We start from the raw sequence: 27281 nt of genomic DNA on the forward strand, positions 1-27281 counted from the left end.
AACACAGACGCAAAGCTCAGCAGAAATGACCTTGTAAATTCTGAGCATATAGGTAAATTCAATCGCTAAAAAGTGGAGAAGCCAGGCTAGCCTCGAGGGAGACAAGAAGAGAATAAAGGACTGTATGCTAAGAAACACCTACATTTATGGAGCCAACCGAGTAGCAGGAGCCATCCAAAAATTCTGAAGGGATGGCCAAAGGCATGTGGGAAGCGTTAAGGGAAATACCCCAAAGCCAAGGGGGGAAGATTTCTGGTCGGGGAACGGAGATCAAGTGTGTCGATGGTATAGGGAAAAGGATTCAAATAAAATGGGTACTGAATGATATTTTGGAAAAGACAAAACTATAGGTAAAAAATTCAGATCAGTGATGGCCAGGAGTTAGAGGTTGGGGAGGGGCACAGGGGATGATGGAAGTACTCTATGTCTTGACTGTGGTGCTGATTACATGACTGTATATGTTTATCAAACCTCATAGAACTAAACACCTAAAAAGGTGACTTTCATATGTGTAAGTTAATTATGCCTCAGCTAACAAAAATGGATACTGAGAAGAGCTTGCTTGATTTTGATATTCCTTAGAATGTTCCCAGTGATGGCAAATCTTCAGTACTACTGGTCTCGCCGAAGACAGTAGGCAGAGGCCTTTGCTTCAGAGGAAAGGTTCAGATGGGCAGTGCAGGCCCAGAGAGCCTAGACCGCCAGGAGAGACAAAGGAGCCGTGGGAGCCCTCAGGGAATGTAAAAGAGTGGACACTCTGAGGAGAATTTGAGCCTCGTTCCTTTGTCCTGTATTGTCCTATACAGATTCTGAATCCTGCAGTAGTTCACCCAGTAAATTCATTCATTCATTCATTCATTTGTTCACTCTGCCTAAGGCACTGTGCCCGGTGCTATGAAAAAAACCCAAAATAAAGATGTTTTCTTCACTTCAGGCAGCATGTAGTTTATGAGAGGTGGATAGGAGTGAATTGATGAGGAAAGTGGTTTGGTATAAAAATTGTGAATTTTATTGATAATTAGTTTCTGAGCATTAATAGTCGCTAACTAAAAATCATCATATAATTTAAAATCTTTAGAGTCATGAAATGGATATATAATCTGAATCTTCTTTCACCCCAACTACCACCACCCCATCCATTGCCATATAAAGACCAAAACCCTTCTGGAACATCAGAATACTGTCACCTTTGACCTGGGGTTGTTACCGCTCCTTGTAAACACTCCTTCATCCGTCATTTCTGACGTCACCCTTTGACTTATGACTAGTTACAGAGTGAATATACGGAATGGCCCTCCTGGCGCAGCTGCAGGCTCGTTGGATTTCCTGAAGGGAGCGAGCCCTGTGCTGTTATCTCTCTTCCCAGCTGAGTTCCTCTTGTGGCCGCACGTCGGGGGCGGCAACGAGCATGAGTACACTGTGGTAAAATCCTCCGAAACAATCAAGAGTGAGGAGCAAGGAAGGAAGCAACGCCTGCCCAGAGCAGTTCCTGGAGGTCAGGAAACCGGTACTTGGAGGTTGTGGCCCTCGAGGTCCGCTTTCTATGACAGAACAGGAAGCTGAGTGTGGATCAGGGCAGATGGCACCAGCAAAGACCAGGATCTGCTCATAAGGCTGTTGTTGCTGTTAGGTGCCATTCAAGTCGGTTCCCACTCATAGTGACCCTGTGCACAACAGAATGAAACGCTACCCAGTCCTGTGCCGTCCTCACAATCGTTATGCTTGAACCCATTGTTGTAGCCACTCTGTTGACCATCTCATTGAGGGTCTTCCTCTTTTTCACTGACCCTCTACTTTGCCAAGCACAATGTCCTTTTCCAGGGACTGGTCCCTCCTGATAACATATCCAAGATACATGAGACGAAGTCTTGTCACCCTCGCTTCTAAGGAGCATTCTGGCTGTACTTCTTCCAAGACAGATTTGTTTGTTCTTCTGGCCATCCATGGTATATTCAATATTCTTTGTCAACATCATAATTCAAAGGCATCAGTTCCTCTTGCATCTTCTTATTCAGTGTCCAGCTTTCATATGTATGTAAGGGAACTAAAAACACCATGGCTTGGGTCAGGTGCACCTTAGCCCTCAAAGTGACATCCTTGCTTTTTTAACACTTGAAAGAGGTCTTTGGCAGCCTAATAAGGGCTGGTATTTATTTTTACCGTACCACATTCTAAGCTTGGCCACAGTCTGCTGAGAAGCTTCCAGCATTCATCACCCATGTGGAGGATGTAGTATTATCATTTCCTCCTGAGATGACTAAGGGGCAGGGGAATAGGAATGCTGGGGAGACTGGCTCCTGCAGAAGAGAAAATTCTAGCGTAATCAATCACTATGACTCTTCATCACTCAACGTGATTATTTGAGTGCCTTTGAAATACATATTCATCTGTTTACTCAGAAAGAAAACCCAAACTGAGGCCGTAAGATCAGAAAGGTTTTCAATTCTTCTGCAGTGTTCATTCATGCGTTTAGCAAATAGTTATTGAATACCTATCGTGTGCAAGGCGCCATAAACTATATGGCAAGGAACAGATCCAGTCTTGCCTGCAGGGACCTTACAATATGTGCTAATAAATAAAAACCACCATGCAAGTACCAAATGCCAAGGGCTTTTACGAAGGGAGAACTCCTCTGTAGGTATGTGGTCAAGGGAGGTGGAGAGCCCCTCTCCCCACTGACAACTCCAGCGGGTCTAAAAGTAGGGAATCCCAATACAAACTAGTCCCTCCTCAAACAGTGAACATCTTCTTCATCGCTGACTATGGAGATCAGATGATGAAGTACTAGAGGGTTCAATTTTTCCGCTCCCAAGTTAGCTGTCTATATATTTACTATTCTTATACATATAAATATATACCTGGTGATGCAGACGGTTCAGTGCTTTACTGCTAACTGAAAGGCTGGCAGTTTGAATCGACTCAGAGATGCCTCAAAAGAAAGGCCTGGAGATCTACTTCTGAAAGATCACAGCCTTGAAAACCCTGCGGAGCACAGTTCTACTCCGACACACGTACAGTCACCATGAGTCAGAATCGGCCTGATGGCAACTGGTTTTGGTTTGGTATATTTACTTTTACCCTAAACCTTTGGAGCTGTGGTGGGTCAGTGGTAGAGTGCTCACCTTCCATGCAGGAGGCCGGGGTTCGAGTCCCAGCCAGTGCACCTCTTGTGCAGCAACCACCCATCTGTCAGTGGAGGCTTGTGTGTTGTTTTGATGCTGAACAGACTCTTTTAGAGTCTAAGATGGACCAGGAAGAAAGGCCTGGTGATCTGCTTCCAAAAATCAACCCCTGAAAACTGTATGGATCTCAGTGGTCCAACTCAATCTGCAGCTGACCATGGGAATGGCAAAGGACCTGGCAGCATTTTGTTACATTGTATATGGGGTTTCCATGAGTCAAGGACCAACTCCACTGCAGGTAAACAATCTCATGCCCCCGCCCCCAAAATTTTTTTTATTTTATTTTAAGTCATGTTTTTCTAATGATGACATTGTTTTGATGTGGTCTTTAAGCTTCCCTAATTTACAAGAACTGTTTATTCATTTGGCACAAATTTCATAAAACAAAAATATAATATGTGAGCAAAATATGTGAAATGATATTATTGAGAAGTAACTACATTTTATTTTAAAAACCTAGAAAAATGGACACCAAATCCCTATTAACATTGAGCACTTGAGATTATGAGTAATTTTTCCCTGCTTTCTGTATATTTCAGCTTATTATGTTGAACATATATTGCTTTTATAATATGAAAATACAATAAATGGGGCAATGACAAACTAAAAAGCACTTGGCAGGAGTGTTTAACTAGGGTAAAACAATTGCTCATATGGCATGTGGAACCAGGCTCAGTGCGTCCCCTTACCTAGGCCAGCTCTCCTGCTGTGTTTTAACACCTGAAAAGTTGGACACTGAAGAAAAAGGATGAAAGATCTAGAATGTTCCTATAAAAACCACCCTCCGAAGTACGGTTTGTCTAGCTCTGTTTGATGTTTGCTAGCCACAAGGCAGATGAGTAACTCCTTTCTGAAGTCGTGATGCGTTTTCAAAACAGTTGATATGGAGAAGCATTCTGCCAAGTGGGAATTCCTAGCAGAAGTACATTGAAGTTTTGTTTTTGTTTTTTGGTATTTGGTATTTAACTGTTTTCCTTTGATATCACATTGAGGCCATGAGAGATGGTCTCAAAGAACTTAGAACATGAACTCTTCTTTCTGGACAAACATGGGTAGAAGGTTGTGATGTGTCCATTTATGACAAGAATCTGGGCTACCATGTTGGGATTAAACAGTCTCATGACTCACCAGAAGGGAGTAAGATATCCCTACAGTGTTTATATGGTAGTCAATGCCATTAGAGCATTTCTTGGGGGCAGAATGGCTGCTAGAACTATAGGGGGATAGACTATAGTGCTTATTCTCCCAAACCAATGATGGTATCGATGTGTTTAGCAGGGGCACTGCAAGAACCCTGGGTCAGGGCTCATGGGCCTGGTCCCGTGGTGTGGTTACCCTGTTCAGTTCCTTCCCTCTCTCTTCCTATATCCCTCCTCCATCTCAGTCCCTGTGCCACTACTGGGGCAGAGTATCTGTGTTAAGTGAGGCACTGCTGTTGTTAGTAGTTGGCATCAAATCAACTCCCACTCATGGTGACCTTACCTATAACAGAACAAAACATTGCCTGGTCTTGTACCATCTCCATGATCGTTGGTGTATTTGAGCCCACTGTTGAGGCTATTGTGTCAGTTCACCTTGTTGATGGTTTCTCTTGTTTTTGCTGACCCTCTATTTTACCAACCATGATGTGTAGATGTGGTTTTTCTCCTGTTGTGATTTGACTGGGCCCTTCACAGTGTGGAAGTCTTTCCAGGGAAAAGGCACTGAAAAGATCAGCAGTGAAACCAATAGTTTTGTTATCCCTGGGTGGTTCAAATGGTTAACACGTTCAGCTGCTAACCAAAAGGCTGGAGATTCGAGTCCACCCAGAGGCACATCAAAGAAAGGCTTGATGATCTACGTCCAAAAACATCAGCCTTTGAAAACCCTATGGAGTGCAGTTCTACTCTGACATACATGGAGTCGCCATGAGTTGGAATCAACCATGGCAACTGGTTTTACGGTGGCTTTCAGCTCCCCTCTCCGTGACCCTGGCCCAGCCACATCACTAACCCAGGTGCACCACTGACCTCATTGCTTGGCTGACTCTGGAAAGCAGGAAACTGCTGGAGTGAGTTTGGGAAATCAGTGATGTCATTCACAACTAATGCTGGGTGGAGAGTTACTGGACTGAGGCAGGGGACAGAGAGGGGAATCAGAACGCTGTGGCCCCACCCATTTGCCATTTTGTCCGTTCTCACGTTTCTGTTAAGCTCACTTTGTTTTCTCTTCCACTCCCTCTGCTGTAAAAGTATGCACTGAATGTTTAGTTTCCTGCTGATCTGATTCAGGTCAGTGATGATGTTATTTCCAGGCTTAAAGGGGATATTTTTTCTCCTCTATATACCAGCCCTACTATGGGAATCCTGGTCATAAACTTGCTTTACTCGGTTAGGCGCGAAGGTGAATGAATTCAGACCTCATGGGTTTATTACACCTATTTTTCCTCACATTTTCCAGGGATTTACGGCCAGTTACACAGTGAAAAGATTAAACATTCCCTCCTCAAGCTGCACTTTAAATGAGATGTGTAAACAGTAGAGAGTTCTCCACAGCGTACAATCCCATAGAACACCATTAGTGCCAGCATGTCCATCGCAAGTTTTCCAGTGGCCATGTTGTTGTTGGGTGTCGTCAAGTTTACTCCAACTCACAGCAACCCCATGTGACAGAGTAGAACTCCCTCATGGGGTTTTCTAGGCTATAATCTTTACCAGCAAGAGGTCATTAAAAAGACAGGAAAGAAAGAAAAGAACAAAGTGGATGTCAGAAGAGACTCTGAAACTTGCTTTTAAACTTTGAGCAGCTAAAGCAAAAGGAAGAAATGATGCAGTAAAAGCTGAACAGAAGATTTCAAAGGGCGGTTCGAGAAGACAAAGTGAAGTATTATAATGACATGTGCAAAGAGCTGGAGATAGAAAACCACAAGGGAAGAACATACTCAGCATTTCTCAAGCTGAAAGAACTGAAGAAAAAACTCAAGCCTCGAGTTGCCATAGTGAAGGATTCTATGGGGAAAATATTAAATGTCACACGAAGCGTCAAAAGAAGCTGGAAAGAATACACAGAGTCATTATACCAAAAAGAATTGATCAACATCCAGCCGTTTCAAGAGGTAGCATATGATGATCAGGAACCAATGGTACTGAAGGAAGAAGTCCGAGCTGCCCTGAAAAAAAGTCCTGAAAGCAGTGGTGAAAAACAAGGCTCCAGGAATTGACGGAATATCAATTGAGATGTTTCAACAAACAGATGCAGTGCTGGAAGTCCTCACTTGTCTATGCCAAGAAATTTGGAAGACAGCTACCTGGCCAATCCACTGGAAGAGATCCTATTTATGCCTATTCCCAAGAAAGGTGATTCAACTGAATACAAATTATTGAACAATATTATTAATATCACATGCAAGTAAAATTTTGCTGAAAATCCTTCAAAAGCCGCTGCAGCGGTATATCGACAGGGAACTACCAGAAATTCAGGCCAGATTCAGAACAGGACATGGAACCAGGTATATCATTGCTGATGTCAGATGGATCCTGGCTAAAAGCAGAGAACACCAGAAAGATGTTTACCTGTGTTTTATTGACTATGCAAAGGCATTCAACTGTGTGGATCATAATAAATTATGGATAACATTGCGAAGAATGGGAATTCCAGAACACTTAATTGTGTTCATGAGAAACCTGTACGTAGATTAAGAGGCAGTCATTTGAACTGAACAAGGGGATACTGCCTGGCTTAAAGTCATGAAGGGTGTGTGTCAGGGTTGTATCCCTTCACCATATCTATTTAATCTGTATGCTGAGCAAATAATCCAATAAGCTGGGCTATATGAAGAAGAACAGGGTATCAGGATTGGTGGAAGACTCATTAACAGCTTGTGTTATGCAGATGACACAACCTTGCTTGCTGAGAGTGAAGAGGACTTGAAGCACTTGCTGATGAAGATCAAAGACCACAGCCTTCAGTATGAATTACACCTCAACATAAAGAGAACAAAAATCCTCACAACTGGACCAATGAGCAACATCATGATAAACAGGGAAAAGATTGAAGTTGTCAAGGATTTCATTTTACTTGGATCCACAATCAACACCCATGGAAGTGGCAGTCAAGAAATCAAAAGACCCGTTGCATTGGGTAAATCTGCTGCAAAGGACCTCTTTAAAGTATTGAAAAGCAAAGATGTCACCTTGAAGACTAAGGTGCACCTGACGCAAGCCATGCTATTTTCAATCACATCATATACGTGCGAAAGCTAGACGATGAATACGGAAAACCGAAGAAGCATGGACACTTTTGAATTGTGCTGTGGAAGAATATTGACTATACCATGGACTGCCAAAAGAACAAACAAATCTGTCTTGGAAGAAGTACAGCCAGAGTGCTCCTTAGAAGCAAGGATGGCGAGAGTATGTCTTACATACTTTGGACCTGTTGTCAGGAGGCATCAGTCCCTGGAAAACAACATCATACTTGGTAAAGTAGAGGGTCACTGAAGAAGTGGAAGACCCTCAGTGAGGTGGATTGACACCGTAGCTGCAACAAATGGGCTCCAGCGTGACGATGGTGAGCATGGTGCGGGACCGGGCGGCGTTTCATTCTGTGGTACGTAGGGTCGCTATGAGTCGGAAGCAGCTCAATGGCACCTAACAACAACAACAATCTTTACCGGAGCAGATCACCAGATCTTTCTTCACAGAGCCACTGAGTGGGTTCGAACCACCAACCTTTTGGTTAGCGGAATGCTTAATTGTGTGTGGCATATTTCTTATGAAATCGCCCATCCCCTCTTCCTTTCTCCTTTTCTTCACTCACCACTTTCCCTGCTTTCTCATCACTACCCCCACAAGTCCACAAAGAACTTTAGCATCTTTTACAAAAGGCTCCCCTGTGCCATTGGGCCCTGATTTAGCCCAGCACCCGAAAGCTCTTTGAGTAGCTTGAAGTAAACCAGATTTGATGTATACCTGCCTGCATTCTTGGGTGTCTTATCGGTATCCTCTTCTCCACCCAGCTTGAATCCTTTTCCTACTGCTCTTTCTTATCTCTGGAGTGCCTGTGTGGTACAGACTCTTAGCATGCTGCTAACCGAAAGGCTGGAGGTCTCAATCCACCCAGAGGCACCTCAGAAGAGAGGCCTGGTGATCTACTTCTGAAAAGGCCAGCTGTCGAGAACCCTATGGAGCCCGGTTCTACTCAGACAAATGTGGGGTCGCCATGAGTCAAAACCGACTTGGCAGCAACTGATTACTGGTCTTCCTTATTGCTACATCAGAATTTCCTGCTTTCTCCCAAACATTTGTTTCCTCTTATCAGTGACATCACTGCAGCAGGTTGTCTGATTGTTTGGTAGCCTTCCTCCACAGCATCAAGAGGAAAGCTTCCTGTGTGTCTGTCCACGAGGGACAATGTTCCTATCTTTTCAGCATGTTGTGTTTCGAGGAAAGGAAGATGACCAGCATCATTCTCAATTTCCAGAAACTATTTACCATATTGACAAAAGAAAAGAAGGCTTGTGACTCATGGAAATGGTGTCTGCCTTTCTGTCATAGGAGGTTACTCAGGTTCCATCCATTTGTTTAGAGATCTGTTCACCCCTGGTTTGATGCTAACTTACTTTAGCATATAGTATAAAAGAATTTTAAATGAAATCACCCTCAGCCAGGCAAATATGCTGAGTAATAATGCTGCCAGATATTTTTACTATTGAGTTGAATTTTTAACCCGGTGCTGTGAATCCCCATGTGTTGGCTCCCTATTTCTTACTTTCTACAAACCTGGAGAAAGTGCTTGTAATACTTCAGTGTCCAGCCTGTAATCAGCGTATTGATCTTTGGTTTTCTCTAGAGACTGGTGAAATATCGGCCCATTCCTCTTCCATTTGCAGTCTACTTGTTTTCTTTCCCCCATTTTTGGTTTGGATTCATAGCATAAAATTGACGGTCAAGATATATCCCAGTTCAAAACTTTTGAAAGATACTCAATGTCTGGTACTCATGGAGTTCCTCTTTATTCTGTGTCTCTTTGTAACATTCATTATACTTTGATATCCCAGACTTTTTGCTAAGAGTCACGTAATCAGAAACAGCTAAGCAATTTGTACAAGGGAAATAAATTAATACGAATCAAAATACCAGCTTTGCAGATTAAATATCCAGGCCACCCTCAGTCAGTTTGAAGGTTTGGTGGGAATGGGTGAATGAAAAGAGAAGCTAGACTTATAAGAAATCTATCACTCTTTAAAACTGCCGATTCTGATTTCAGGGGAAATCGCAGTTGGTAACATCGGGAGCTTCTGGAAGTTTATAAGCTAAACTGTGTGTTCGTTGTTAAATGATCCACACATAGATAGCAGATTAGATGTCAGAAGAAATAAATATCTTATTGCGTGTCCCTATAAAATATTTGTGAGAAACTGCTTTTGAGAGAATTGGCTGCCACCTGCTCTTTTGGGGGTGTCATTGAAAATTCACAGCATTTCAGACTGGTGAGTATAGCCATACCTAAGTCAAGCAAGGAACGAGTGTGAGGTAGGTATTAGGGAAATAAACTATGTTGGGATAAATGGTCAAATGAAAGAATTGTATAAATTCCCTGGAGGACCCAGCATGAAAATTCACAACCGTATTGCCAACACCCTTTAAGGATTTGCTGGGGGACCTGCGTTAATTATGCTCCACAGGCTATTTGTAACAAAATGTAGGAACCCATGAAAGTTACCTGTCATGCCACCTTTTGCCTTCCAGAATCCATCGTTCAATTCCCAAACTTGTCTGGGTTTCTCTTCTGAATACCTAGTCAGTCAAGCTCCCAAGATTTCCCCCAGGACTGGAGTTAGGGGTGGGGGGCTTCTAGTGGAATATACTTACCGCCTCCAAACACTCCATGTCACGCTCAAGCACACCCTCCGTGTTTATGCTGCCAACTGTACCCAACTCAGATTCATTGCACTTATTTCCTTGGGATGTCCTATTGCTTACCGAATCACCTTACCCAGTATCTCCTGTTATCCAGGCCCCTCAGCGTAGGGACCCTGTCTTCAATTTTGTTGACCTTTCCACAATTGGTAATCCAGTGAGAAGTATACTATGAGAGCTGACTAAATGTGGTGGTGGTCTCTCATCTCTGAAAGAGGTAGAGAGCCTTTAAGGATCCTCTGCCGGTGTGAACTCACCAGCACTCTGATCCCAGGCTCAATTACCAGCGTGGAAAAGTTCTTTTTCCTAGGCACCAATGGGAGAGGCTCAAGTGCTCAAAAATCTTGCCTACTCTTAACCCTAGCCTTTTGGGACCAGCGTCCTAGTCTTTTTTGTTGAACCAATTACTGACCAGCTTGACTACAAGACCAGGTCTGAATACATGTTTATTAATGTGCTTAAATATGACTCCTGAGGACCTGGGAGGATGGACCCAGAAGAATGCAAAATGGTGTTGCAGTGATGGGGATCAGATTGGCAAGAGCCCTGCGGTTAGAGGTGCCTGTTTGGCCTCCGTGTAAACTTGTTCATCAGACTGTTGGAAATTAGTTTCTAAAGTTCAGGAGACAGACCAGGGTTAAAATTTGGGATTTATTTACATTGGCTTGATACACAGTCTCTAAATTTCCTTCCAATTCAAAAAATTCTTGAGCGTCTAGTACGCATTGTGCACTGAGGTTACCAAGATAGAAAAGACACAAACCCTGCCCAGAAAGCATCATGCTGAGGGAGGCCGGCAAACTAATCCATGCCAGTAAAGAGCTTATAGGTGCCAGGACACCAAGGGGCAGGAAGGAAGGGGGATGGTCAGTTCCTCTGGGGGAATGACGGCTGTGCAGAGAACCTTCCAGAAGTGCATTTGAGGTGTCCTAAAAAAGAGTGGGTGTTTATGGGGCAGGGGTGATGTATTCCAGACAGAGCAGTGGGTGGGACCCCAAACACAGAAGGCCTTAGAGTTGAAGCTGGGAGTTAAACTTGACCCCAAAGGCAGTGAAGAGGAGCCATCAAAAGCCCTTAAAGAACAATTATGCAATCAGGCCATTCCATGGCATTTGCACAGCTCTGGAAGCACCACTTCCGTAGCAGTCTGTATGCATAGTGGTCCCTGGAGTTGAGCAGGCCAACCCACATGTCCACAGTGCAGGGGCTTGCAGCCGTTCTGTATTGTCTTTTGTGCAGAACAGCAAAATGTCCAGCAGTTTCCCTGCCCAGCTGTGTGGTCCCTGCCACAGGATAGGTCTTGTGGGCAGGAAGTCAGAAATGTCAGAATGGGCAGCTCCAGGTTGGGCCAGTAAGCGAGTCATTTCTACATTCTAGGATCTCCTCTTGAGGGTATGGTGAAATGACTGGCTTCCTTGTTGTTTAGTCATTAAGCCTCAGTAATTTAGTTTTTGAATGAGCTGCTATTTTACCCACCTGGAAAGCATTTTTAATTGAATCAAGTGTTGTGAAATGGCATACAGGATTACAAATGAGTGATTCTCTAAATTCTTTATGTATAAACATGGGAAGGAACAACAAATTCTGGAAGCTGGGAGCTTGTCTGGCCTCAACGTGGAGGGAGTTGCCCCCTTTGCAGCTAGTCCTTGTGAGAGGTCATGGAAATATAAGTCAAAACTAAAAACAAGTCAGCAGCTTTTAAAGTTGTTTCAAACCATATTGTACAAATAGAATTGCCCTACAAACAGTGGAGGCAGTCTACGCTTTGTCTGAGATGCCATGCATTATTTGTCTAACTTGCACAAACCTGTCCCGTTCCAACTTTGTTGTTAACTGCATTGAGTCGGCCACCAACTCAAGGGGACCCATATACAACAGAAAGAAATGCTGCCCAGTCCTGCCCCATCCCCACAATTAGTTACAGATCACATGGTTGTGATCCATGTGGTTTTCACTGGCTGATTTTGGAAGTAGATCTCCAGGCCTTTCTTCCTAGTCTGTCTTAGTCTGGAAGCTCTGCCGAAACCTGTTCAGCATCATAGCAACATGCAAGCCTCTACCAACAGACGGGTGGTGGATTGACTGGGCGCCAAATCCACATGGGAGGCGAGAACTCTGCCACAAATCACCACCGCCCGTTCCTGTCCATTAGAATCCTCTGTTTTCACCTTGCGTGCTGTTGTACCACAATCGCATTGTAGGGCTCTCGGGAACAGGACCTGGATTTCTGTTCCCTTTGCCCTTTCTTTTTTATGGTGTGGTCGACACTACTTCCAAGTGGCAAAGAGTCAACTTGTCATCAAAGCTCTACAGTCACAACAATATGTGACAAATTCTCTTTTGTACCCTATCATCCAAGAGCCCTGATAGTATAGTGGTTAATGCTTTGGACTCTTAACTGGAAGGTTGGTGGTTCGAATCCATCAGGCACTCCTTGGAAACCCTAGGGGGCAGTTCTGCTCTGTCATGTGGGGTCGCTATGAGTCGGAATTGACTCAACAGCAACAGGTGGTCCAAGAGAAGCATAAATCCAACTCTGATTCTAATATTGAGAGGCAGTTTTTAGTCTCGGCCTGAGAACATCCATATTGGCATGGCTCTCACACAGCCTGGTCTGCAAAGGGTCAGTAGAGCTCCCAGCTCTGTGTTGCTGGCATCTCCTCTCGAGTTGATACACCAGCATTAATAGCAAATGACTGGTTTGGAATCCTGGATACCATTTAATAACGCTTAATTTCATTAAAATTCTTTACATGTGGGTAAAAATCATTGCATGGATAGCTGTAAATTCTTTATAATTTGTGATAACTGTAACTGCTTTTCTTCTTAAAGCTGTTTTGAGAGCTGGAGGTTGTTATTTCCATTTTGATAAGTTTGTCATAAAGAGTGGAATGTGCTCCTTTCTGGAGATGGAGAAGCTTTGGCAGGGAGAGAAAAGAACGACACCAAACAGCCTAACGATGGGATTCCTCACCACAGGAGATCTCTTCGGCTCCTTTGAAGCACTTTTAGCTTTCATTTGAGGCATAAATTGGAACCTTATATCTTTCTTTGGAGTAGGAAGCATTTCAGACAGGAGGAAACAAAAAATGATAGCTACAACCATACCACTGGAAAAAGAACAGAAGTTTTCATGAAGAATAATAAAATTAAGTTTACACGTTAAAACTTCAGACAGAATTCTTTTCTTTGGGCAGTAAATAGTTAATAGCACATGCAGACCTGGTTGGAGACACTGCAGCACACAAAAAAAACACAGGCCCATAAATCCTTCACCAGCACTTCTCTGTGGTCACATATTCAAGCTGAGGACAGTGACTGAGCTGACTGAGCGGTCCCGTTCATCAGAAGTCTGCAGCCTCGCCTGAAGCCCCACCTCCCGTCGACGCCGCTGTCTACGTGCTGTTACTTTAAAAGCGGAAGCTCTGCCTACAATAGTCCTGTACATTTTTTGCAGATCTTCAATTGTAGTTTATTGTTTTTTTTGTATCTTCCATGTTCTTGAGCACATAGTTGACACCCTTCTAGCCCCAAAATAATAATTTTTTTCTGCTAAGTATAATATATAATCAAAAAGGATTCACTGAGAGGAGGACTAAAGATAGTAATGTCTAGGTAATTTCAGGAGCAGAATGATTATGTTGAAACGTAGGCAGTAATTACTTCTGCCGCCATTTGAGATGATGTTCGTAAAGAATGTTGAACGACTTGGAGAAATAACTGATTTGTTTGGGGGCAAAAAATAAGATGATGATGTTGTTAGCTGCCTGCCACCAAGTCGACCCCTGACTCGCTGCGGCCCCTAAACAATGGAAAAAGCGCTGCCCGGTCCTGTGCCATCCCCATGATCAGTTGCAGGTTGGCCTGTGGTGATCCATAGGGTTTTCACTGGCTGATTTTCAGAAGTAGATCACCAGGCCTTTCTTTCTAGTCTGACTAAGCGTTCATAGCAACGCTAAAGCCTCCACTGACAGATGGGTGGTGGCTCCGCTTGAGATATATTGGCCAGGAACCAAACCCAGGTCGAAAATGAGATGTTTTCAACAACGTGAAAATGCATAGAATAGCAAGTAGAAGCAAAGGAATGTTTAAATAAATTATAATGTTAATAAAAATTAAAACCATAGTAAGAGCTAACTTTTACTGAGCACTTACTAGGTGCCAGGAGCCCCAATGGTTAAGAGCTCAACAGCTAACCAAAAGGCCAGCAGTTTGAATCCACCACCTGCTCCTTGGTAACTCTATGGGGCAGTTCTACTCTGTCCTATAGGATCGCTCTATCGGAATCCACTCCTCGGCAATGGGTTTGGTTGGTTGGTTGGTTGGTTGGTTGGTTGGTTGGTTGGTTGGTTGGTTGGTTGGTTGGTTGGTTGGTTGGTTTGGTGGGTTGGTTGGTTGGTTGGTTGGTTTTACAAGGTGCCAGGCAGGGTTCTGAGGGTTCTGTCTGTATTAACTTATTGAATGCTCACAGCACCCTTTCAGGTAGGTAATTAGGTAATATCACTCTCTGTTTTACTCACAGAGAAACCGAGGCGCACAGAGGTTAAGTAACTCATCTTGATCATAGAGCTAGAAAGTGACAGAACCAGCATTCAACCCCTGCACAGCCTCCCAGAAATATTATACCATCTTGGTGCCAATTGTGTGGTCTTATTTTCACATCCTACAAGTTATTGTAGTTGGCCCGTGATTCTGTTCACCATCTAATTAGAAAGAGTGGCTTCATCTATCTACTCTAAAACTAATACCATTTATGTTGGCTTGTTGTTTAATATTCATTAATTCCACGTAGCCTTTAAAGTTCTAGTAACTCCAGATAAATTTTCTAACTGGTTTTTTCTATTGGCCGTCAGGAAGCTTTGTGGCTCCAAAGGAAACATGTGAATTGTGCCTTGTTAAGGTTTTCTTATAGCTTTCCTGGTTGACCAGTAACTTGCTTTGGAAGTCTTTGAAGCCAAAATAACATCAGCAGCATTTTATGGTGTGAATCCCACAGTTACTGTCACCCAAGCTTAATGTGCCTGAAGCAAGCCCGGGACTATTTCCTGAGAGAAACCTGGCTTCTCCTATCTTTGGGGAGGGTTGATCATCTCTTTAGGTGAGAGGCTTGATTTGATTCCTCAGTTTCACAGAAATACTGTCAACCCCAGTGGCCAAGTGTTTGATCTGTGAAGTATAGGAACACATTCCGTTAGCATGATGGAATAGATCTGCACCATGCCATTGCAGAGAATATTACCTTGAACTTGAACATTACCTTGAACAGTCTGCTACCCAACTTTTTCTTAGAGGCCTGCTTGGGAAATGGAGTTTCTGGAGAATTACCTAAGATCCTACTCTGTCCATTCCTAGTTTTTGTCCCCAGATCAAGCTGACCCTCGGGGTGCTGTGTACTTCGATTGCATGGAATTGCTTTCAGTAACATTTTCTTTGGCATCATATCCTTGTCCTCGGGGCACTGATGCTGGAAGAAGCCACCTTACCGGCATGCTACTGCAGGGCACATCTCCTCTTACTCGGTTGTTTCCTCCAAAAGCTCACACAAAAGGGCGCGGGGGGGTGGCTCTTGGGCACTCCTTTTGCACCCTGGGCTTCTCCTATTGTAGCTCTTACAGCTCTGAGTTATGAGGCCTCTGTTTGTCTGTTTCCCCACAGTATTAACCCTGGGAGGGCAGGAACCAACTCCTGTTCATCTCTGAGTCCCAAATGCCAGGCCCGACTTGGCACACAGTAGGTGTCTAATATGTATTGAATGAGTTTTTCTAGTTCTAAGTGACAGAGTTTATAAGGGGTTTTTTTTAGCCTTTTTTTTTTTCTTTGCTTATTCCCCTGGGTAATAGAAATGGCCTTTTCCTCATGAGAAGGCATATCCTAAGGTTCCTAAGGTTGAATGTCTTTCCATTTTTGCTTTGGTTGCCAAGAAGTTCTAAAACTAACCAACAGCTCAACTCTAATGATGGTAGGATGCCTGGACCACGCATATACTTTCTAACTGAATCTTGATTCTTATTCAGTATATATTTTCCATGATTCTGTCGGCCTAATTTTTTAAATTGTATTATACGGTAAGCCACCTCAAGCTCTTTGCTGGAACCTCTACCTTTTGGATTGGACGTATAGAAGATAAGGTGCCAAATATATTAATAATGGTGCCGCCCCAGTGTGCTTGAAGACCTATGAGACCTGAGCTTTCAAAAAAAAAAATTATACAGACATACACTTTAAGATAGTGTTTCTACCTTGTCCTCTTCAATTGAAGCACTCCAGGGAACAATCTTTCCTTTGAGGGAAGCAGTGGACAGAATCACCATTTTCATTTCCATTCAAGGACAAACCATGGATCCTTTATTGAGGGTTTGATTTTAACCTCTTTTCTTGCCTCATTTCCATATCTAGTAAGAGTGTCAGTAAATCAACTGCATTGGTATTTTCATGAAATAGAAATAGCTCCACAAGAGAGAGATAAGGAGGATGTGTACCCAGTACAGCAAGCCCACTGGGAGAGGCAGGGCCACATTGGGGTTGGTAGAAGAGCCTGAAGTGGGGGCCCTGATTGTCCTAATGGAGGCCGCATTTCAGATCTTATAGAAAGCTTGTCACTATGCTTTTCAGACATGTGCATTTTGTTTTGTTTGCTTTTAAGGCTGACTTGCAGGCTGAGGGCCAGCCAGGATCATTAATCCTGTTATACATTTGCAATTTTTTCAGCAGGATAGATGGTAATTAGCCTCCAGAAGCCCGTTTAACCCCTAAGATAAAGTTGCATCATGAAAATTATGATTTATGGGGATATGTGTCATTTGCCCCAGTTAGAAGGGAGGTCAGTGGTTCAGGAACACCCACAACCCCACAGCTGCAATGGACCCTGGTCCCCTCCTGTCTGGGGACCCTGCTCAAGCCAGTCTTGTGTACATGGGCCCGTTGGTCAGAGAGGCTGGCAGGTGTGGACCAAGGATTGTTTTTACCGTGTTAACTCCCTTGAACAACACCTTGGCCAACACTGTGCATTTCACAAGGCTTCTAAAGGATCTTTTCTTTTTAGAGAAGTAAGGCCGCATCTCAGCAAAGGGCAGGGGGGTGCAGTGGTAAGCACGCTGTACAGGAACTCAGGGCATCTACACAACTGGACTTAAACTTCCGTCTCAGCCACCGAGCAAGCCCCTTCACCTCTTTGGTGAGCTGATGTCTCCCATCCCTTTTAGCCCCAAGGAACTGTAGTTCTTAATGGGGTCTTTTCATGTTTTTATAAAACCCAAATATAAACTTTGAAAATGGTGCTCTTTTTGATGAGAAATGACAACTGCAAAATGATTAAAATGTTAGAAAAGCTACCAGCTACTCGCCTGAAGTATTGAGGCTCTGTTCTCATACTTTTGTTAAATAATTTTTATTCCTGTAAACTCTTAGAGATAGTAAGTATTCTTACTCATCAAACTCGGTGGAGATGGGCAGTCCTCAGACATTTCTAAAGTGTGCACGTTGCTGGATTGGAAGCTCTCAGGCTGGGAGCTGCCTCTGCTCTCTGGTGTGCAGTTATAGATGGTTAGAAGATGGTGGGGGAGGGTCATTCCTCAGTGTGTTATATAACGCACTGAGGAGTCATCAGTTGATTTATGAGTAAGTCGATGCTTTCAATGGATTTTGGCTTTGGCTTGTTCCACACTCAGTTTCTTCATGTGATGTAGGAATAGTGCCGTGTGGGCTGGGCAAGGACATTCAGGATTTAAGTGAACGGCCAGGCAGGCCAAGGTTGGCAAGGGGACCTCTCTACAATGAACAACACTGAATTTATGGGAAGCAGTTCACCACCATCTGCTGAAAACAGCTCAGTCAGTATTTACATAATACAGAATTGCATTTAGATGGGATGTGGACATCAGAAGGTACAGAACCACATGGAATTTAGAAAAAGGAGCACTGGAGAATAAGATTTTGTTGTTGTCCCCCACAACAACCAGGTGACAGAGTTCTTGAGAATGACTAACCTTTCTTTAGATACATGATCCTCAGGCCAACAGTGGTGACTCATTGGACCACTGTAGCTTAGTGAATACAGCACTATGCCACCTTACAAATACCTTATTTCTGATTTACTCATTCAATATTTTCTGAGAAGAGTATGTAATAGGCCATGAGGAGAAAAGCAAACAAAAACAACAAAGGCCTGGGGGCCTGATTTTCAACATAAATAGCCTATCAAAAAAAAAAAAAACTAAAAATACACAAACAACAGAACATAAATTAGATAATTGGGACCTCCTAAAAATTAAATACTTATGCTCATCAAAAGACTTTACCAAAGGAGTAAAAAGAGAACCCACAGACTGGGAAAAAAACCTTTGCAACAACATACCTGACAAGGGTCTAATCTCTAAAATATGTAGAAAACTTCAACAATAAAACGACAAACAATCCAACCAAAAAATGGGCAAAGGACGTGAACAGACACTTCACAAAAGGACATTTAGGCAGCCAATGAATACGTGAAAAGATGCTTGCAATCATTAGCCATAAGAGAGATGCAAATCAAAACTACACTGGAGATACCATCTCACCCCTTCAAGGATGGGAATGATCAAAAAAACAGAAAACAACAAATGCTGGCAAAATTGTGGGGAGATTGGAACTCTTACATACTGCTGGTGGGATTGCAAAATGGTACAACCATTATGGAAAACAGTATGGCACTTCCTCAAAAAGCTAGAAATAGATATACCTTATGATTCAGCAATCCCACTCCAAGAGATATAAGAGCAGTGACATGAATAGATGTATGCACACTTATGTTCATTGAGTTAGTCACAATTTCAAAAAGGTGGAAACAACCTAAGTGCCCATCAACAGATGGATGGATAGATTGTGGTACATACATACAGTGGAATACTACACAACTATGAAGAATAATGAGGAGCCCGCAAAACATCTTATAACAAGGATAAATCTGGAGGACATTATGCTGAGTGAAATAAGTCAGTCACAAAAGGATAAATACTGTGTGGTCCCACTATTATAAAAAAAAAAAAAAAGTCAAGAATAGACATACACACGGAAAGCAATGTTCTTTTATGGTTACCAGGGATGGGAGGGGGAGTGAGAAGGAATCACTTTCTAGATAGTAGATACTTGCTATTTCCGTTGATGGGAAAGGCAGTACTCAATATGGATGAAGTCTGAACAACTTGACTGAGGTAAATGAAGACACTAAAAGTACACAAGAAAAAGGGACAATTTCAGTGGACGCTATTAACATATACAATTTTGCAACAACAGTAATAACAAGCAAAAATATATGAGTGGTTACATAGGTAGGTATGTATGTATGCATGTGTATGGGAAGGCATATACGAGTAAATGCACGTGCATGTATAGGCGTCTTTGTAGGCACATGTATATATTGTATTTTTACACAAATAATTTGTGCTTTCTGCATTTGTTTGCAGGCCACACCCTCCCCCACAAGGCACCCTCACAAGCCCCTCCGAGCCATGCCAGTCCTCTTCCACATGCTGCTATAAAAAAAAAAAAAAAATTAGCATAGATTGCTTGCAAAAATACCTTGTAGGGGAGAGCATGGCTGGCAAACAAACGCAGAAAGTGCACGTTATTTGTGTGCTGCATATGTATCCATATATATAATAAAGCACATGGGGGCACAGTTACGGAGACTTCCAAGACATATCCAAACAACTTATGGGATTGGTTTACTGGGCTAAAAGGCATAGGACTGTAGTCTTATGGGACAACTTTGTCAATTGGCATAGCATAGTTCACAAAGATAGCATTGTACATCCTACTTTAGTAAGTAGTGCCTAGGGTCTTCAAAGCTTGGGAGCGGCCATCTAAGATACAACTATTGGTCTCTGCTCACCTGGAGCAAAAGAGAATGAAGGAAACCAAAGATTCAAAGAAGAAACTGCTCCACAGGACTAACAGCCCACACGAACCAAAGCCTCTTCTAACCTGAGACCAGAAGAACTAGATGGTGCCTGGCAACCACTACCCATCATTCTGACCAGGGACACAATAGAAGGTCCCATATAAAATGAGAGAACGTAGAAGAAAGTTCAAATCCCTAAAAAAAAACCAAACCTACTGGACTGAGAGACTAGAGGAAAGCCAGAGACTATCATCCTAAGAAATACTTTGAACTTGGAACTGAAGCTTTTTCTGGAGGTCACCTTTCAGCCAAATAATAGGTTGGCTTATAAAATAAACAATGAGTAATGTGCTCCCTTAAACAATCAACTCTATGAAATCAAATGATCAATATTTAAAGCAAAGATGAAAAGGCAAGGAGGGGAAGGGAAGCTAGATCAATGGGAAATAGAAGGAACAGAATGGAAATAATGAAAATGCTGACATATTGTGAAAATTGTAATCAATGTCATGGAACAGTTTGTATAAAAATTGTGAAATGGGAACCTAATTTGGTGTAAGCTTTAACCTAAAACACAATAAAATATTTTAAAAAACAACAACAAAGGCCCGGACCTGGCTGTCCAGGAGTTCAGAGGCTACTGAGGGGCACAAGTTAAATCCAAGACAACTGAAGGGCTCCCGGCTGAGACAGAGGGAAACCGAGGGGCCTCGGGCTCACAGGAGCAGATCGCACCAAGGGCTGGCAGAACTCAGGAAGCTAGGGACGGGATTGCCTCAGCCCGATCATGAAGGACAGTAACAGGTGAACCAGGTTATGGGGGAGAGAAGGGCATGCTAGACAGGGGCAGTAAGTACAAGACAGAGAACATTGCAAAAATTCTTTAATGTGGCCATCATGGTACCAGACTACTGGGGGACCTGGAATGCGTGGTGAACAGTGACACTAGACAGGACAGCAAGGTTCAGATCATGGAGGCCTTGAGGGTTGTTATGGATTCAATTGTGTCCCCCCAAAATGTATATCATCTTGGCTAGGCCATGATTCCCAGTATTGTGATTGTCCTCCATTTTGTCATCTGATGTGATTTTCCTGTGTGTTGTAAATCATTATCTGTAATGAGGCAGGATTAGAGTCAGTTATGTTAATGAGGCAGGACTCAATCTACAAGATTGTCATCATTGTTAGGTGCCCTTGAGTCAGTTCCCACTCACAGTGACCCCCATGTACAACCGAACGAAACAGTGCCCGATCCTGTGCCATCCTCACAATCGTTATGCTTAAGCCCGTTGTTGCAGCCACTGTGTCAGTCCATCTCATTGAGGGTCTTCCTCTTTTTCTCTGACCCTCTACTTTTTCAAGCATGATGTCCTACTCCAGGGACTGGTCCCTCCTGATAACATGTCCAGAGTATGTGAGACTTAGTCTTGGCAGCCTTGCTTCTAAGGAGCATTCTGCTCATACTTCTTCCAAGACAGATTTGTTCATTCTTTTGGCAGTCCATGGTATAGTCAATATTCTTTGCCAACACCACAATTCGAAAGTGTCCATTCTTCTTTGATCTTCCTTATTCATCATCCAGCTTTCACATGCACATGAGGCGATTGAAAACACAATAGCTTGGGTCAGGTGCAACTTTGTCTTCAAGGTGACATCTTTGCTTTTCAACACTTTAAAGAGGTCTTTTGCAGCAGATTTACCCAATGCAATGAGTCTTTTGATTTCTTGACTGCTGCTTCCGTGGCTGTTGATTATGGATCCAAAGAAAATGAAATCCTTGACAACTTCAATCTTTTCTCCATTTATCATGATGTTGCTTCTTGGTCCAGTTGTGGGGATTTTTGTTTTCTTTATGTTGAGGTGTAATCCATACTGAAGGCTGTAGTCTTTGATCTTCATTAGTAAGTGCTTCAAGTCCTCTTCACTTGCAGCAAGCAAGATTGTGTCATTTGCATAATGCAGGTTGTTAATGAGTCTTCCTCCAATCCTGATGACCCGTTCTTCTTCATATAGTCCAGCTTCTCGGATTATTTGCTCAGCATACTGATGGAATAGGTATGAAAGGATACGACCCTGACGCACACTTTTCCTGACTTTAAACCGCGCAGTATCCCCTTGTTCTTTTTGGACCACTGCCTCTTGATCTATGTACAGGTTCCTCATGAGCACAAGGAAGTGTTCTGGAATTCCCATTGTTCAAAATGTTAATCTACAAGATTAGGTTGTGTTTTAAGCCAGTCTCTTTTGAAATAGTAAATAGAGACGTGAGTAGAGAGACATGGGGCCCCCATACCACCAAGAAATAAGAGCCAGGAGAATAGCACGTCCTTTGGACCCGGAGTCTCTGCACTGAGAAGCTCCTCAATCAGGAGAAGATTGATGACAGGAACCTTCCCCCAGAGTGGACACAGAGAGAAAGCCTTCCCCTGGAGCTGGCACCCTGAATTCTGACTTCTAGCCTCTTAGACTGTGAGAGAATAAATTTCTTTTTGTTAAAGCCATCCATTTGTGGTATTTCTGTTATAGCAGCACTAGATGACTAAGATAGCAGTCAAGCTTTAGAGTCAGGACTTTATAATGAAGGGCTGGGGAATTGGAAGCAGAGCAATGTCACAATTATTTTCACATTTTAGAAAGAGCATTCAGGCTGCAGTCTGGAAGATGGAGTAGAGAAAGCAGAGATTAGACACATGGAGACTTAATTAGGAGGCCGTAGTCATTACGGAAGGATCCTTGGGTGGTGCAAACAGTTAACGTGCTCAGCTGCTAACCAGAAGGTTGGAGTTCCAAGTCCACCTGGAGGAGCCGCAGGAGAAAGCCTGATGAGTCACCTCCGAAAGATCACAGCCATCGAAAGTGCTCTGGAGCACAGTTCCACTCTGACACAAAGGCCATGAGTCAGAATCAATTCATTGGCAACTGGTTTGGGTTTTTGCTCGGTCATTGTGGAGGCAAAATATACACAGGCCTCAACTGAGGAAGAGGCAGTGGAGATGAGAGGAGGAGATGGGTATGGGAGATATTATGGAGGTGGAATGAACTGGACTCAGTGGCAAGTCCAAAAAACAGGAGAGGGGAAGAGAGAACTCAAGAATAACTCTCAGATTTCCTGTTTGCTCCCCCTGCTGAGTCAGGTTGTCATTTGCTTAAAATCAAAAAAACCAGTTGCCATTGAGTCAGTTCCAGCTTATGGCAACCTCGTGTGTGTCAGAGTAGAGCTGTGCACTGTAGGGTTTTCAGTGGCTGAAGTTTTGGGATGTACATTGCCAGACATTTCTTCCAAGGACCCTCTGAGTGGACTTGAAGCTCCAACCAATGAGTGCATTGACCATTTGCAAGTAATAATTGGCTTATAGATATTACAGTATACTGCACTCACCTAAGTCATTTACTTACACAAGTAGTAAAGGAGGAATAACCAATTTTAAAAGAAAGATCATTATGTTGGGAGTCCCCCAAGCCACCTCTAAGTTCAGTGGTTCACAGACTCAGCATATAGGCATATTCACACTATGATCTATTGCAGCAAAATGATACAGAACAAAATCAGCAAAGGAAAAAGGTACATGGGCAAAGTCCAGAGGAAACCAGGAACAAGTTTCCAATAGTCCTCTCCCTGTCGAGTCACACAGAACACGCTTAATTCCGCCAGCATCAAATTGTGACAACACGTGAAAGGCCTACTAGCAAAGCTTGTTAGAGACTCCGCTCCAAAAATTCCAGACTCTCAAAAAGAAAGCAGGTGTTTAGCATAAACTACATTATGCAAACAATTTAGGCACAGTGAGCCACGCTTATCAGTTAAGGAATGGTGGGAACCCTCTAAAGTCCTTAGAAGTCTTTGACACCAACCTCGCAAACAGACCTTCCTGAGGATGATACTCTCAGACCTGCTCTGTTAACTCTTTCTGCACAATAATGAGTTCGTTTTTGAGCGTATTGAGTCTGAAGCATTTGTTATAAGTTCCAGGGAAGATGTCCACTCAACAACTGGGTATTGTCTCTAAGGTTCAATGAAGAGAACTGAGCTATAAGTGAAAAATTCTGGAGTCTTTAGCACCTAACCAGAACCAGTTGCATGAAGTTGCTTCTTAATCATGGTTGACCCCATGTGTGTTAGAGTAGAATTGTGCTCCATAGAATTTTCAGTGGCTGATTTATCAGTAGATTGCCAGGCCTTTCTTCTGAGGCACTTCTGGGTAGACTCGAACCTCCAACCTTTCAGTTAGCAGCCCAGCACCTCAACCATTTGTACCACTCCAGGACGTCTCAGCACCTTAGATGGTCAATAAAACCAAGGTCACACAGAGTGAAAGTGGCAGCCCTCTGTTTCTGTGAACCACCGTGCGAGAGATCACCCAAGTCAATTCCCTCTTTATATAAGTGACAAAATGGGGCCCAGAAAGAAGTGGTGCACGCTTTGGTTTTTATTTCAAGTCTATTGTTTTTTCCATCGTTCTGCACTATCTCTCAAATGACAGAGTTAGAAATTGTCCATAGATGAATAAAATGGCATTTAAATTATAAGACAGGCCCTTGTAAGTTTGGTTAATGTAACTTCTTTCACAAGGAGCCTGATCCTTGGACTCGGAAAGGTAGAAAAGTAGAGTTGATCCCATAAAGCCCTCCACCTGGAAGAAGTTTCTAAGCAGCCTCTAAATCAGCCCATTCATGTTCCATCAACCTGGATTATCACGGGGCAATAAATTATTAAGACCTTTCTCTCCTCACTCTTGAGTCCTGTCAACAAATTTTTATTTTATTCCTAGCTCTCTGTTAGCCACTAGGAATAAAATGCTAGATGTGACAGAGTCTTTGCCCTGAAGTTGGTATATTCTAGGGCCAGGAGAGATAAACACATGTATACAGGCAGTCCCCGGGTTAGGAACATCTGACTTCCGTACAGCCTGTACTAACCAACCCCCATAAAGCCTATTACATTACGAATTTAAGGAACATACAAAGGCGCTACTTTGTGGCACACATCAAAACATATTACTGTATTGCTATGTTAAAGATGTTTTCGTGGGTCTGGATGTGTTTCTTTAGTGTTTTTTTATGCATAGAAAGGCACCCGTATACTATATATTAAGACAGACGTTTGCCTAACTGATGTTAGACTTGAAGGCAGCCTTAGGAACTCGTTCATGATCTGGGGACTGCCTGTATTAGGAGTGCGTTGGTGGCGGGGGCAGGCAGAATGTCGTCACCTCTTGGATATGCAAAATCAAAAAAAGTCAAACTCAAAACAAGTTAATCATTTGCTTGAAGTTCTGGGAATAGATAAAGTGGAACTTGAAAACTGTAAAAGAACATCGTTGCATTTTTATCCAGTTTTGGGTTTCATTCTTGAGTGGCCTCTAACTTGGACAGAAGAATAATAGGAAGCCATATAACCGTTGGTCTGTGAGACTTGCATTTCACACAGTGCATGGGATCGCACTCTGGTCCCAGGAGTTAACTTTTGTGCCTAGATAAGTGACCTGACCTGATAGCCCCACCAGCCTTTTTCGGGCTAGTTTGGAAGCACTTGCCTCTGCTTGCCGCTGCTTTTTATACAGTTACACATCCCACCCGTAACAACAGGCAATTTTGCGTTATTCTGAGTTATCTCAGGAGATGGCATGAAATATGTGCCAAGTCGGACTTAAGGGTAGGATGTAAATTTTAAAACAAGTTGCAGGTCAAAATAGATATTGAAAAGAAAACTAAAATACTTCTCGGTGAAATCTGTATTCCTATCTCAGCCTCATTTACTGCCTCATTTGTCATCTGAGCGGTCTTTGTTCTTCAGCTTTCCAACATGATTAATTGACGGTGCGCGGCATAGCATAGGAAAGAAGCTGGGTGTTTTATGAGATGAGTAATCTCGCTAAACGCCCATCTTTCTTCTATCCTTTACCAAAAAATATGTCTTATGCAGATGGAAGGGCAGCTTGCTTATTTCCCTGTTCAAAAGTTGGGCCTCTTTAGCATAGCATGTTTCCACTCCATTAAGCTAGCCAAAAATAATATTGACAAATTCGTGAAGCCTTCCATCTGATACTGTTGCAAACTGATGCAAATATATTTAGACAGTTAAGTAAATGGAATAATTAAACATTCAAATATCAAGAATGGGTGGAGGGAAGTAACAACAGGCTGTCCTATTACCGTCTCTGGTCCCAAGTTGGATGTTAATGAAGTGTTTGAAAATATACCTTTCAATCCAAAGATCTGAATTGTGTTTCGATTTTTTTCTTTTTTTTGAAAGAGGGCAATAATTTGAATAAAGCTCAGGGTAATATTGTAGTTGTTATAGGGACTTGTGAGCATTTCGGGGATGGGTGTTCATTTTAGCATATGTGAGTTAGAATTTTAAGAGATACTCTGTACGTCTTTGTCATGAATCTTTCCGCTGGGACCTGGCCACTCCTGGATGAACTCACAAATTGAGATCTTCTCAAAATACAAAATCAAACTGTTTGCCTTGAAAATGTACTCTTTTAAAGTACTGAAAAATCTAAGAATGAAAATAATGTTAAGATTTGGCAAAAATAGTCAATTTGAGAAGTTGTCTCTTGAAAACACTGACTACTTCTACAGCTGGCTTCCAAAGAAATTCACTTCATACGTCATAAGTCTGAAAGTCGTTCTCTTTATTCATTTCTTAAATTCCTGGTAAATTCTCTTCAACTGCTAAATTGTTTTTAACTTGTTAGAAATAGTTTTTTTTCAATATAGTGAAGATCGGTTTAATGTTCTCCATTGTCCCCCCTCCTAAAAAAACTCTGCTTAAAATACTAAATCAAATGATGGATTTTAACTTTTCAAGATAGCAAATGTTTGCTAATTTTGAAAAATATTCTTTTTTGTGATTAATATACCTGTAACAAAACATTTGCCATTTCAACAATCGTCATATGTACAATTCAGTGACCTTAAATATGTTTATCATGTTGTTCAAACCCTTATCTGGTCCAATTTTTCTACTACCCTCAACAGAAGCTCAGTGACCCCAAAGCATTGAGCCCTCCCCCCCAACCCCCACTCCTACCCCCACCCTAGGTAATCACTAATAAACTTTGGTCTCTCTACATTTGTCTATTCTAGATATTTCATATAAGTGCAATTGTACAATATTTTCCCTCTTGTGACTGACTTATTTCACTCAGTGTGTTTTCAGTGTTCATCCATGTCATAGCATGTATCAGGACTTCATTTTTCTTTATGGCTGAGTAATATTCCACTGTGTGTATAGAGGAGCCCTCAGGGCATAGTGGTTAAGAGCTCGACTGCCAACCAAAAGGTCGGCAGTTCAAATCCACCAGCAGCTCCTTAGGA

At 42.6% G+C, this 27281-nt stretch overlaps 1 protein-coding gene across 9 annotated transcripts in view; it reads left to right on the top strand.

The window, feature by feature from the left end:
* The window catches only part of MTHFD1L (methylenetetrahydrofolate dehydrogenase (NADP+ dependent) 1 like), a 254772-nt gene that overhangs the window by 197084 nt on the left and 30407 nt on the right, over positions 1–27281 (top strand). For 6 of the 9 annotated variants that reach the window (XM_023548014.2, XM_023547905.2, XM_023547967.2 and 3 more), the window contains exon 27: positions 583–26266. The exons of 2 other annotated variants lie outside the window; for them this stretch is intronic. In XM_023548014.2, coding sequence (XP_023403782.1) covers positions 583–744 — 162 coding nt within the window. In that variant the 3' untranslated portion in view covers positions 745–26266. Of the gene's footprint in view, positions 1–582; positions 26267–27281 lie in introns of those variants that run through there. One more of the 9 variants, XM_023547747.2, reaches the window with a different exon arrangement.

This window comes from Loxodonta africana, chromosome 1 (genome assembly GCF_030014295.1).
Source record: "Loxodonta africana isolate mLoxAfr1 chromosome 1, mLoxAfr1.hap2, whole genome shotgun sequence".
NCBI classification, from domain to species: Eukaryota; Metazoa; Chordata; class Mammalia; order Proboscidea; family Elephantidae; genus Loxodonta; species Loxodonta africana.